This window comes from Archocentrus centrarchus, chromosome 22, assembly GCF_007364275.1.
Source record: "Archocentrus centrarchus isolate MPI-CPG fArcCen1 chromosome 22, fArcCen1, whole genome shotgun sequence".
Lineage (NCBI taxonomy): Eukaryota > Metazoa > Chordata > Actinopteri > Cichliformes > Cichlidae > Archocentrus > Archocentrus centrarchus.
Genome location: NC_044367.1, coordinates 1,200,302 through 1,214,046, shown reverse-complemented (window position 1 = coordinate 1,214,046; position 13,745 = coordinate 1,200,302). Strand labels below are relative to the sequence as shown.

The following is a 13,745-nucleotide window of genomic DNA, read 5'->3' as shown; positions in this document are numbered from 1 at the left end:
CCCACCCGGTGGCGCGGCCGGGACAGCAGAGGCCCCCCCCGCGCCAGGGGGGACCCACCGGGAGCCGGCGCGGCCCCAGTGTCGGGGCCCCAGACCCCAGCCCCCAAGCCATACAGGGAAGACCAGCCAACCGACCGAGGGCCGGCACCACCCCCCCAAGCACCCCGCCCACACCCCAGGACCGAAGGCAGCATCATCCAAGCCCCCACCACCATCAACCAGGACAGGCACACAGACATCACCAGAAGGTCGCCCCAGGACTCCAGTCTCAGGAGGCTACCAGCTACCTAGGCATCCGGAGTCCTCACCCACCCCCCTACAAAGCACATCAGGAGCAGAGCCCGCAGCCCACCACCCCCACTAAGTAATGGAGCTGAGCAGTGGGAACCAAAGAGAGTCAAATTCCTCCAATTTGTTTTTAGAAGAAGCAGACATTCTCTCTAAACTAACATGATCTACTAATAAATTTCTGTACTGAGTAATACATAGTTTATTTTTTGTCTTCCAGTTCATGAGGATCATCTTCTTAGCGATGCACAAGGCAGTAAGAACTATGTGTGATATATTTAACTCCATAATTAATTCACTGACATCACCTAAGATGCATAGTCTGGGGGAAGTTGGGATACGACAGCTAAACCATGTGGATAAGCATCTTTACCGAATTAATACGCTCAGCCAAGGACAAGGGCAGGGTCGACCAGCAATTAAGATACATGGGGTGGCTGTAGCTCAGTAGGTAGAGCAGGTCACCTACTGATCGGAAGGTCAGGGGTTTGATTCCTGGCCCAGTGTATCCTTGGGCAAGATACTTAACCCCAAGTTGCTCTCCAAAGCAACCGTCAGAGTGTGAATGGTAGATAATTAAAGCACTTAGCTTAGTTAATATGGAAGTGCTTGTATGCAATAAAGTAAATGTAAAATGTGTTGTATAAGTGCTTTGAGTGCTCTGACTGAGTAGAAAAGCACTATATAAGAACTACAGTGGTGTGAAAAAGTGTTTGCCCCCTGCCTCATTTCCTGTTTATTTGCATGTTTGTCACACTTAAGTGTTTCGGAACATCAAACCAATTTAAACAATAGTCAAGGACAACACAAGTAAACACAAAATGCAAGTTGTAAATGAAGGTGTTTATTAGTAAAGGTGAAAAAAAATCCAAACCATCATGGCCCTGTGTGAAAAAGTGATTGCCCCCTAAACCTAATAACTGGTTGGGCAACCCTTAGCAGCAACAACTGCAACCAAGCGTCTGCGATAACTTGCAATGAGGCTTTTACAGCGTTCTGGAGGAATTTTGGCCCACTCATCTTTGCAGAATTGTCCTAATTCAGTTACATTAGAGGGTTTTCGAGCATGAACAGCCTTTTTAAGGTCATACCACAACATCTCAGTAGGATTCAGGTCAGGACTTTGGCTAGGCCACTCCAAAGTCTTCATTTTGTTTTTCTTCAGCCATTCAGTGGTGGACTTGCTGGTGTGTTTAGGATCATTGTCCTGCTGCAGAACCCAAGTACGTTTAAGCTTGAGTACACGAACAGATGGTCTGACATTCTCCCTCAGGATCTCTTGGTAAACAGCAGAATTCATAGTTCCATTTATCACAGCAAGTCTTCCAGGTCCTGACGCAGCAAAACAGCCCCAGACCATCACACTACCACCACCATATTTTACTGTTGGTATAATGTTCTTTTTCTGAAATGCAGTGTTCCTTTTACGCCAGATGTAATGGGACACACACCTTCCAAAGAGTTCCACTTTTGTCTCATTGGTCCACAGAATGTTGTCCCAAAAGTCTTGGGGATCATCAAGATGAGTTTTGGAAAAATTGAGATGAGCTTTAATGTTCTTTTTGCTCAGCAGTGGTTTTCTTCTTGGAACTCTGCCATGCAGGCCATTTTTGCTCAGTCTTTTTCTGATGGTGGAGGCATGAACGCTGACCTTAACTGAGGCAAGTGAGGCCTGCAGTTCTTTGAACGTTGTTGTGGGGTCTTTTGTGACCTCTTGGATGAGTCGTCGCTGCACCCTTGGGGTAATTTTGGGCGGCCGGCCACTCCTGGGAAGGTTCACCACTGTTCCATGTCTTCGCCATTTGTGGATAATGGCTCTCACTGTGGTTCGCTGGATTCCCAAAGCTTTGGAAATGGCTTTATAACCCTTTCCAGACTGATAGATCTCAATTACTTTCTTTCTCAATTGCTCCTGAATTTCTTTGGATCTCGGCATGATGTGTAGCTTTCAAGGATCTTCTGGTGGACCTTACTGTGTCAGGCAGCTCCTATTTAAGTGATATCTTGATTGGGAACAGGTGTGGCAATAATCAGGCCTAGGTGTGGCTAGTGAAATTGAACTCAGGTGTGAAAAAACACAGTTATAGTATGTTTTAACAAGGGGGGCAATCACTTTTTCACACAGGGCCATGATGGTTTGGATTTTTTTTCACCTTTACTAATAAACACCTTCATTTACAACTTGCATTTTGTGTTTACTTGTGTTGTCCTTGACTATTGTTTAAATTGGTTTGATGTTCCGAAACACTTAAGTGTGACAAACATGCAAAAAAACAGGAAATGAGGCAGGGGGCAAACACTTTTTCACACCACTGTAGACCATTTACATATGGGTTAAAAGGGTCTCCAAAACCAGATGTCCAATTCATGCTTAAGACCAGGGTTTATTACCATTTTTGGTCAATAGGTCAACACCAAAAAAACAAAAGAATAAATTCCAGGGTAGACCAGGTGCAAAATAACAATCAAAACAAGCTATTTCAGCGAAATATTATATAAATCACCAACTACATTTGTCCAAGGGCCGTAATTTCTCTCTGTGTGAGGGCCACATACTCTTGTAAAGTAAGATAAACTTAATACTGTATCCTAAATAATATATTATCATTTGATATATCCATTTTCCTATCAAATTTATACTGTTTTTAATGATGTGATATGCAAGTCTTGCACTTATGTTCTTCTGTGTTATGTTGACAGTTGTTATGGAAACACCACAATTGTGCACAGTTGTGCTCATTATAGATATGATGAACACAGGAAACAATAAAATGTAAAAGCATCTAAACCTGCCTTCTTTCCTTTTACAGGAGCATTTTTTTAATCTGGACCCTATGGTAAAGTTCAGTAATTTCATTTTACAGGCAATGGTGAGGCGCCTTTTTTCAAAAATGTAAATTTGTAATTTACCTACTTTTTAATAAATAATATTCTGCTTTCAGGCAAAACCAGCAAAATATTCAGCTCTGCCCAGTGTGAATATGGCCTGCAGGCCACATGAAACAAAAATTTAAAAAGTGCCCAGCCCTAACTCCCTAACATGACAAACAAGAGAAAACTGTACAACAAAGGCAGTTCGCCCCTTCAGCTTCAGAGATATTTACAGTGATCAAGCTATTTACAACCATTATATACAAAGCTGAATTAAACCTGACCTGATAAATCATTCTCAGTACACCAAAGGTGGGCTCATCTTTTGAAAAGCTGAGCCTAGGAATCAGTGGTAGGGGCACTTAAGCTTTTATTTTTAGGATACTTTATGATATTTTTTCTTTTTTCCTGTAATTTTCCACCTTTCTTTTTACTCCATGTGATATAAGCTCATGAAGCTTGAATCCTAGGAGCTCATTGGAAACACTTGTTTTGCTGGCAGGGGGCACTGTGTACCCGTACACCTGCATACAGGTACACCGATGATCAACCTGAAGATGATCCTCCGAATAAAAGTTAAAGGGGATTTCTCTGTCTCACCCTTACCTGCAGTTCATCATTTGACTTCAGGTCTCCACACGAGATGGATTTGCCCGCATTGTCTCTGCTTTGCTTTGCTTTCTGTGTCGGGATGGAGTGGACTGGTACTCTGCAGTCCGGCTCACCGCAGGGCGCTGGCCCAAACATGAAGAGGAATGATGGCTCGATCAGTGGCAGGGTGGTTCTCCATGACTACATGCTGTTTTTGTACCATACACTGTCCAGAGTTCAAATGAGAGACTTCAATGTTTCAGGTGGAGCAGGATTTGCAAACACAGTTACGAGTTTTGTGGACCAAGGACGAGGTTTGAGACCGATTTCATTCGTTTTCTCTACAATTCTTCCTTTTAAAAACTGAATGTGTTAATTTTATTACAAATATATTTGATTTTATTCTAAATAACCACATTTTCACTGTTGACACATATTGCTAAATTTATTAATAACTTCTCTTTCCTATTTTTAGAGTTTATCAAACATATTTTGACTCCTGGTAAAGACCAGACCTTCACATTCATATAGAAAATCTGAGCTATTAAATCTGACACATTATAAAAAGGAAAGCAGACATCTGATGAAGCATAAATGCTGCATGCACAGGGTTATTTGGTAGGCAATGTAAAGAGAAGTGATCAGTTATGCTGAATTAAATTAGAATGAGTTTCTACAGTTCATAACAGCTCGTAAAACATCAGTATGCCTCAATGAATTGCTGTTATTGGACCCTGTAACTGTTCACCCCCAAACTGAAAACTTTTAATGTGTATGAAATTGATTTAATTTTAATGTAATACACCAGTCAAATAAATAATCAGCTTTATCATTTCAGCACAAAACATTTGAGTGTTTTCCTTTCTTAATTTCATGTTCTTTGTTAAACCATTTTTTCCTGTTAAAAGTTTTATCCTTATACAGACGCCCCGAGAGGCAGAAAAAAAATCGGGTGCTCCCGTCTTTAATTATTCCCGTGTTTCATATTCAACAGCAGGTGGAAAAACTTTCTCAGTTCCTCTTTTTAAATCTCAGTGAAAAATTCGCTCATTTGATTTTTATGGCTGATTTTGGCAAATGCCCTTTCAGAATGCAGGTGAAGCAAAGAGCCACAGAGCTGATCAATGTACAGACTGTTCAATGTACAGTACTACAGACTGGGGTTTGAGTCCCACGTGTGGTAAACATTAATACTGAGTTAAGGTTTCAGATCTGCACATACAGTTAAAAGGGGAAGAGCCTAATTTACAGCCCTTTTCCATTTCAGCAGTTTCCTCTTCCTCCACAGATCTTTCATCTCGGGGTCAGCGTTACATCTTCGACTTGTCCAGCCTGGCCAGGATGGAAGAGCTGGTGGAGGCTGAGCTAAGAATCCTCAGGAAGCCTCCAGCAGACCTTCTGACTGCCCTAACAAGTGGAGGAAACCTTTACAACATCCGCCTGTACTCCTGTTCTTCAGAGACACAGCTACTGGACTCCAGATCTATCGAGGTTTTGGATGGTGGTCTTCCCAGGTGGGAGGTATTTAATGTGTGGTCCAGTATGAAGGCTCATCTGAGGAATACCTCAGAGCCACCACAGGCCTGTTTCCACCTCCTGGCCTTCTCTGAACTGACCAACGAAGTGGCTGCCCCGCTGGTCCTGGGGCTGGGTCGCACCACTCGCCTGCCACAGGAGAAAGCTTTGTTGGTGGCTTTCTGGCATACTGACACCACAGACGATCTGTTCAGAGAGATAATGGACAAGATGCAGAGTGAGGGAGGTGGATTTAGACTTCTGAAGCCTCCTAAACCTATTCTAAAACAGCAAAAGAACCGTAGGCATCAACAAAGAGCTCCATCCAAACGGTCCCTTGGTGGGGTGGGGAGAGGTGGTAAAACTGGCCGCAGGAGGAACCGCTGCAGCCGGAAATCTCTGCATGTGAACTTCAAAGATCTGGGCTGGGACGACTGGGTCATCGCCCCGCTGGACTACGAGGCATACCGCTGTGACGGCATTTGCGACTTCCCCCTGCGTGCCCACCTGGAGCCCACCAACCATGCTGTCATCCAGACCCTCTTAAACTCCATTGACCCTGATATCACCCCACCCAGCTGCTGCATACCCTCCAGGCTCAGCCCCATCAGCATCCTCTACATCGACTCAGGCAGCAACGTGGTCTACAAGCAGTACGAGAACATGGTGGTGGAGAGCTGTGGGTGCCGGTAGATCAGAGACATGAACTCAGGGCACAGGTCTTATTTACTGGTCTAAGATTATAACACACTGCAACGTTGTGTAACCAGAAACACAGTCACTTGACCTCTCCGTTTGTATTTGCTGTTGTCTTTTTGGCCAATCGAGGATGGCAAGACAAACTGAAAACACAAATTGTGACAGATCACGATGCTGCGCCATCTGAAGTTGTGTTATCAAGTCATTTTTGGTCCATTTGTTTGCTCCATGGTATTGCTATAATCCTCACTTACTGTATTTATATTTTTCTGAGTATAAACCAAGAAGAAAAGATTTAGGATCCAGTGGCGTTAGAAACTATTTTCTCCATCAGTCTGTGTTTGAAGTTTTTCTGCACTCTAATAAATGATTATGGTCTGATATAATTCTGCTTCAGTGATCTGTTAAAAGTTCCTCAGTTTGTGTTTGTGGAGTCTCCTTAACGACTTTCTGTTTTTGGCCATAAAACCTCTGTCTCCTGGGTTCATTGTGAGTTTGTGGATGTATACAAACCCTCAGTGGCTGCTCAGCAGTGGGGAACCTGTGCTAGTTGTGATGCAGTTCCAGCGATCAGCTGCGGGGCTCTTTCTCTTTTTTTTTATATAATTCTATTTATTAGATTTTGTAACAAATTACAGAAGATCAAAGCAAATCAGAGTTCAGAGAAATAACAAATATATGAGAAATTAGTCACTGATAAACCAAACCCCCATCCATCCCCACCCTTGGCACCTATTCCAGTATAAAATCTGGAAAAAGCTGTCACAGGAACAGTATTTTATTCAGCTGAGTTTGTTCAAAAACAAACAAACAAAACAAGTATATATATATATATATATATATATATATATATATATATATATATATATATATATATATATATATATATATATATATATATATATAAAGAACTATTAAGTATGTGAGCTGTCACCTATAAAGCATATGAAGTGATGCTCAAATAATTGTTATCTTACAATTCCCACTTTCAAAGTACAACATAAAGGGTTTCCAGATTTTGTCAAAGTTTGATGCATTGCCCATCCGAGAGAGCCTAATCTTTTCTAATTTAATAAAATAAAAGACTTCCTTCACCCAAGCCATATGGGTAGGAGGTTGGGGAGATTTCCAATTCAGTAGAATTAGCCTCCTAGCCAGCAGAGTTAGAAAAGCTAATAGGTTTTTCTTCATAGAAGAGAGGCTGGGTGGGGAAGACCAGACCAGCTGTGGGGCTCTTTAAGGGATTAATATTACATGTGACGTGCTAAAATGTCATCATTATAAACGATGTGTCAGCAGCATGATACGGTCAAGTTAGCTGCAGTGTGATGAGCGCACACCTCACTGTGTTCAGTCTGAAACAACCTGACAAAATTCACACTAACAATCCTGCAAACACCATCGTGGCAGATATTCACAACTCTTCACTGAGTTTGAACTCTGAATATTTTACCACTGATGCTGTAGAAAATCCCCATCTGGGGCTGCTGTGCAGTGTGTACTCTGCCTTTCACTGTGACAGCTGGAACAGGCTCCTGAATTGGATAAGCCAAAGAAAATGGATGAACTATCTAAGATTTTTGGACACACTGTCCTAAAAGCTCCATAAATGCCCTAAAAACATAAATGAGTGCAACATGTTTATCCAGCTCAAAGGCTTCGTGTCTCTGTGGAAGTGTCCTAATGGGAGCATCCAGACTCAGAGTTTCACTTTCATCATTAAATGCTGATGCACATCTTTAGCACAGCCACATTTTCCACTGGAAACAACTTCAGGATCAAACTGATTCTCTCAGAACAGGTTTGAGTCTTTCTGAAAACTTTTCCCATCATTGTTACAGTAGTCACAATCACAGAGCTGCTGCTCAGGGGCATTTCCAAGACTTTTTTTTTTTTTTTTAACTCAGGAGGCATCGTGAGAACCATGAAGTGTCAGATCTCCCTTCATTGTATAAAGTCCAAAACTAACACAACACTGCAACAAGGTTTGCTGCAGCAATTCATGAAAAAACACAGTTAAGTCCTCATTCATTTCTAAAATGATAAACATCAGTTAATATCATAGCAGTTATTTTACAAACATTAAAAAAAAATACTTTAACTTGCTTCTGTGGTGTTCATCTTTTTAATTTCACTGTAATTTTTCAAAGCTCATAAACGCTTGGTTGGCTATAATTATCACAAATCCTATTATTGTGTATTTTTGTATTATTTAACATTAAAAAAAGAGTTTGCAGAATTTCCCTGTGCCTGTGTGGGTTCTCTGCAGCTTCTTCATCAATGGGATAAGTGGAAGATGGATGTATGGAAGGATGGATGGATGCAGATGTTCATGTTATTGTAGGCTTCAAAAAGATTTTACTCTCCACAGCAACAGGAGAGGCACCGCAGCTTCCTGTTTGCCTCTGAAGGCTGAGAATACTTGTGCTGGTTGATCGTCTCTCTGAAGCACAAAGTTCTGCATGCGCAGACCAGATTTCACGACACTTTTTAGTTTTCAAACCAACAGATGTTATTATATTAAAAATATATGAACCTGCAGTTTCCCTCCACGGTCAGGCAGTTTAGGCACTGAATGATGTTTATTGCTCACTGGGAACTCGTGTTCTTAAATCTCCACGGAGCCATTCAAACACCATTTCGGCAACTTCTCGTCCGGCGTCCAGGACGAAGGCGTGACGGAAGCCATTTTCACACAGTCTGAAATCTCCGTGAGGGAACTCCTGCTTGATGTCATGGTAATACTGTACCGGGCACCAGTGATCTGTAGCTCCGTAATAAAATATCAGCTGAAACCGTGGACACACACAGAGAGACAGACAGACAGCTTATTTTAGTACACGGCTAAAATTCAATTCAAACTGTTGGATTTATCAGACTACGTAACACCAGCTAGCGCAGGGAAATGAGATACTGTGATTTTACACGGTGTGAACAAAACACTCAAAGACTGAGAGTGTGCATGACCAGCAGCCATGAACCTGCACGTTTTGTGACCTCATGCAGGATCACATTTGCACGATGTCAAAGTGTGCGAGGATCTCCGCCTGTGAACAAACAGCCGTCTCCTCAGCGAAGGCAGATCGTGTTGGTACGCTGTTTGACCTTCACGCCCTCAGAGTCAGAGTACTGTTCACAGTACTCAGTTTTAAGCCTACAGTGTATTGTTTGCATACTTTGCTTGATGCGAGTTTTAAAGGAGCAACATCCACAGACACACATTAGGTTGCTCTGTGATTCTAAGCTGGCTGTGGATGTGAGGTCAGTAGTGTTTAATCACTGATGACCTTCCTGAGTGTTTCTCCTCCTGGGATCAAAGCAGGGCTTTTTTGCTTGTTAGGTAAATGTGTAAACCGCTACACCATGGAGCTACCTGAAGTGAATAAAGCACTTAAATGTAGCTTGTAGTGTAAAGACTCAAAAAGCTCTATTTAAACACCAGTCCATAAAAAGGGGCTGGCACCTGCACAGGTGTCTGGTTTTCATGTTTAATGGGGCAGTCTGAAGCTGTTGTGCGCAGGCCTTTTCTTACCTTGTCAAGATTTTTCTTGATTGTTGTGTTGTCTCTTTTCAGAACTTTCCTCATTTCCTGCCCTCCCATGTACATGGCATTGGCTGAAAGTGGAAACAAATCACAGCAGCTGAGTCCATAATTTGCTTTATGTCAGACATTGTGCAATTATTAAACAGCAGTTTAAAGAACAGGAGATGAAAAGCAGATTCCTGCTTTGGTTTGATTGTGTTAATGCTGCAAACTAAACACTCATTTCTGACATTGAAAGTCAGGACTGCTTTTAAATCTCACAGAAAAAACACACTGAACCATCCCTGTGCGATGCTGCCATAGGCTCAGGCAGTTGGGGGAATTCCCATTATGCACTGAGCCCTTCGACTCACCCTGCATGTTCTAAATGTCATATCTTCTGTGCTCTCTGGACCTTTCTGCTGCATCTTTGGCTCCTGATCTTTGTCTACTGGCCCCTCAAACCTGCTTTTAATGTTTGCAGTTTCTCCTTATTGCTGCTGACTGGGGTTCTCTCTATAACACTAAAGTCTTTGCGTTATCGTGTAAAGGCCTTTATATCAAAGATGATTAATGTCAATTTGCAAAATCATCTGTCCTTACTACAAATAGATTCAGGTGATGCATTTGAGGAGGATGACTTTGTATTTCCCTGAATTAAAAAAAAAGCCTCAAGAGAAGACCAAAGCATAGCCAACCTGCACAGTCTCCACTGAGCAGACCCAGGGTGGGCTGGAGTACCGCAAGGTCCAGAGAGTGGATACCGCCCAGCACCAGTTTGATGAGGCTGACTTTGAGCGTGTCAGGCAGCAGCGACAGCAAGAAGAGGGGCAGGTAGGCCACGTAACGCATGTGACACAGCACAGGGGTCATGACCTTCCCCTGAGGGGTCTGAGCCATGCGCTCAATTGTAGGAAACAGCATGACCGCCTTCAGAACCTGCATTAGAAAACAAAGAGGTCACACGGGAGATTTTCAGCATAATCAGGACAGAAAACAGACAAAAGCTCTGAGACAAGAAGCTGCAAACTGTGGAAACTCCCGGATTCTCAGCGGGGAGATTTTTATGTCATTTAATCTGCTTCCTTTTAGAAGTGACGGGGAGGGAAGCGGGTGGAGGGCTCAGAGCTCTCTGGCTGGTGCTCAGTAACACTGGGAACACATCGGGCGCCACTGCGTCACAGTCTGGCTCCAATGAGGCCACCGGAGCTAATCACGCTCACTGAAGGCTGTGTTTGAGATTCCACCTGATCCCCCAGCAGAATAATTTAGAAATGATTGAGGAGGGGCTCTCCATAGTGTAGTGGTGGTTTCGACACTCACCTAACAAGTGCAAGATTCCTGGTTTGATCGTGGGAGGGGACACAGATCCCCTTTGGTGCTGCATCTGGCCTAAAAACTGCCAAATCAAATGCAATGCTGCCTGCTGTGAATGCGGGAGCAGCCAAAAGTAGATGAGGAGAGCAGGAAGTCAGACATGGGGACAATGGAAGCTAAAAACCTGTGCAGGCTGAATGACCCCTTTCTGAACTGCTCCCATGATGGATGAATCCTCAGAGAAGCACAGAGTTGCACTGATGGGTTAAACTATCACAAAGTGATGGATGTTTTCAGGAGATTGTGCTTGCACATCATTCCTGTTCCTACTTTCAGTGAAATGCAGAATTCATTTAGCTCATTTTGCTTTTATCTCAAACAGTCGGCCTGTCTGATCACATGATCAGGGCCTTACTTTAAACCCAGAGACGACCACGCTTTGTAATGTCTCAACTCCGTCCATCACGTGCACTTTTCCTTAATCATTCCCATCTTTTTCTGGCTGCAGTTTCACTGTTTGCTTGTTTGGATGCTTGTACGTGCTGTACGCTGGGATGTGTGTGAATGGATGTCTGATTGTGGGGACTGATGTTCAGGTTTAGGAGGTCCTGTATTCAATGTTGTGTCTCTTTTATTGTGGCACTTTGTGGGGTTGTACGTTAGTTTAGTGCTTCCTGTATCTGTACACAATTGCTCGTCTCCAGAACAGAAAAACTGTGATGACTCACGCTGAGTTCAGGATTTCGCTTCATCATCTCCAGAATGATGTAGCAGCCGATGGAATGTCCGAGCAGGACCAGGCTGGTTTCTCTGGGAACGTGCTTCCTGATGAAGGCCAGCTTATGCTCGATCTGCCCGTTCAGACCAAACATGTCGTGCTCTGCTGCTGCGGAGGCGTCTGGGTGAGAGAGGAGAACCATCATTTTCTGTCCGTTACGCTTCTTTCTGTGACCGAGTTCCTGCTTTCTCCTCTAAGCAGAGCGTACCTTCGATCATGTCCATGGAGGCAGGAGGGGCACAGTGGCCGGCATGGCTCACAGCCCACACTGGGTACCGACCACCACACGCGCTGTGAAGCGTCTGCATGAAGGTTCTGTAGAAGCCCACCACACCTGGGTTACCTGTGTGAAAGACAGCAGCAGATCAGCAGTCGGGACCATAAGTGTGGGCGAAACGCATTGTCGCCATGATAACGCTAACCTGCTGTTCAGGTCAGAGTCACAGTCAAAGGTCGAAACGAACTTTACTGTCATCTCAATTAATAGCGCTGATAAGGTGGGTCAGTGAGGCCGGCTGACTCACGGGTGTGGGCTGGACTCACCTGGGATGATGAGGAAGAGCACCTTGTACGCGGAGTCTAAGGATCCAAACCTGAGGAGCTCCGTGGCGGCTCCGCAGCAGTAGATGAAGTCTGTCTGTGATTGGTCCATCGCCAGCTCCGAGAACTGGTACACAAGTGGATCCGCAGCCCGAGCGTGAGTGTCGCGCAACCAGCTTTAGACTGGAGTTCGTTTCACCTGCAGTCACACCACCTGTCCGCTGACTGACCATTCACAGGCTGCCGTGAACACCGGAAGCTGCCTTTCCGACAACTGTCAAAGAACATAAGTAAATATTAGAGGCTCTCTTCTTCCAGGTGATCCTCGCTTCCTGTCAGGTCCGGCTTCGCACTGCTGTATGCTGATTGGTCAGCTGCAAGGCTTCTTCTTCATTTATCAGCTGGTTACGTTTCCAGCTCACCACCGCCCCCATGGCCCCGGAGTGTAACTACAGTGTAGTTACTACACTGCAGGTGAACTCACGGGCACCTGCACTCACAGCGGAGACGTTTCATTGGCTAAGCGATAGCATCTCAACTTTATTTTATTTTGGTCTTTATCGATCTTTTGGTGAGACATTACTGACATTTACTGAGTTCTGCGTATTTTCCCGCTTTATTGTAACACAGATTTTTACATGATTTTATTGTCAAAATCTGTGTTTGATTTTTATACTTTTGCACTCTGCCATTTATTTCTCTGTAATTTTTGTGCATTTTAAGATAAGAGATGGACAAACTTTGTAGAAAATTGAAGCTAAAATTGCAAAAATTGCAGGAAATATGTAATAAAAACATCATAAAACATAGAAACATTCTCGCTGCGGGAAGGAGCGCTTTTGCAGATCATTCTTTCCAACAGCAGTTAGACTGTACAGCATCATGAGTCATGAGTCATTTAGACACTTCACTTTATGAACACAGTGCACCTTATACACATATTATATACATTCCTCCACAAATAATGTGTTCTGTGTATGCTATATACAGATTTTCCTGCTACAAATGTATGTAGTGTTTTTTTTTTCTCATTCATAGCTGTATTTTATTTTACTATCTCTATTTTATTTTGTTTTATTTATTTTATCCTTAACTGCTGCTTTCATTCTGTTCTGCTCTGTAATGTGCAGATTTCCCCATTGTGGGCTCATTAAAGTTTTATCTTATCTTAAAGTGGAGAAGCACAAACTGTTGCATGGAAAGGTTCCAGGCTGGAGCTTTAACTGATTACAGCTGCTCTCTTTTTAATGAACATATTGTAAAGTTCAGCAAAAACAAGACATAAATTGTTCAATATTAAATAAAACAAACAAATCAGTCACATACACAGAGACCCTCAGCTGACATTTGTGCAAAATTTGTGAATGTGATAAATGAATTGTCTGGATAAAGCTCTAAAAAGTCAAAAGATATTAACAAGCTGCTGTTGGCCTCTCAGTACACCCACAGAGACAAAAGCAGCTTTAGAGGAGCAGCAGCTCATCTGGTCCTGTGGGCTTTATTTGCAGCGAGGTGGAGCAGCCACTGAGAGCAGATGGAGGAGCCTGTTCACATCCTCATCAACACTTTCAGAGAATCTGTGAAGTTTTCTTGGCTTCAAGGTGAAATCACTGGCAGGTTTGA

General features: G+C 43.2%; 2 protein-coding genes across 3 annotated transcripts; one reads left to right on the top strand and one right to left on the bottom strand.

Moving 5' to 3' along the window:
- Positions 1–3,802: 3,802 nt before the first annotated feature.
- Positions 3,803–5,958, top strand: gdf7 (growth differentiation factor 7). Its single transcript, XM_030759207.1, has 2 exons — positions 3,803–4,064; positions 5,039–5,958. The coding sequence occupies exons 1-2, from the start codon at positions 3,803–3,805 to the stop codon at positions 5,956–5,958; spliced, it is 1,182 nt and encodes a 393-aa protein (XP_030615067.1).
- On the bottom strand, positions 4,663–12,472 carry ldah (lipid droplet associated hydrolase). 2 transcript variants are annotated; one of them, XM_030759209.1, is made up of 7 exons: positions 12,126–12,472; positions 11,791–11,925; positions 11,533–11,702; positions 10,186–10,426; positions 9,497–9,579; positions 8,501–8,753; positions 4,663–5,472 (listed from the first exon to the last, which is right to left on the bottom strand). In XM_030759209.1, exons 1-6 carry the CDS (start codon positions 12,232–12,234, stop codon positions 8,547–8,549), a joined length of 945 nt encoding a protein of 314 aa, XP_030615069.1. In that variant the 5' UTR covers positions 12,235–12,472; the 3' UTR covers positions 4,663–5,472; positions 8,501–8,546. The 2 variants fall into 2 exon arrangements, with proteins under 2 accessions (XP_030615069.1, XP_030615068.1); XM_030759208.1 differs by lacking the exon at positions 4,663–5,472 and having other exon boundaries at positions 6,924–8,753.
- Positions 12,473–13,745: the final 1,273 nt, after the last annotated feature.

What these genes read in the sequence shown, in the direction of transcription:
- gdf7 (XM_030759207.1), top strand. Translation starts at nt 3,803, where the DNA reads ATGGATTTGCCCGCATTGTCTCTGCTTTGCTTTGCTTTCTGTGTCGGG. An exon ending in TTTTGTGGACCAAGGACGAG is followed by an intron (nt 4,065 to 5,038) that starts GTTTGAGACCGA and finishes CTTCCTCCACAG; the next exon opens with ATCTTTCATCTCGGGGTCAG.
- ldah (XM_030759209.1), bottom strand. Translation starts at nt 12,234, where the DNA reads ATGGACCAATCACAGACAGACTTCATCTACTGCTGCGGAGCCGCCACG. An exon ending in GCTCTTCCTCATCATCCCAG is followed by an intron (nt 11,926 to 12,125) that starts GTGAGTCCAGCC and finishes TCTTTCACACAG; the next exon opens with GTAACCCAGGTGTGGTGGGC. An exon ending in AGCGAAATCCTGAACTCAGC is followed by an intron (nt 10,427 to 11,532) that starts GTGAGTCATCAC and finishes TTTCTAATGCAG; the next exon opens with GTTCTGAAGGCGGTCATGCT.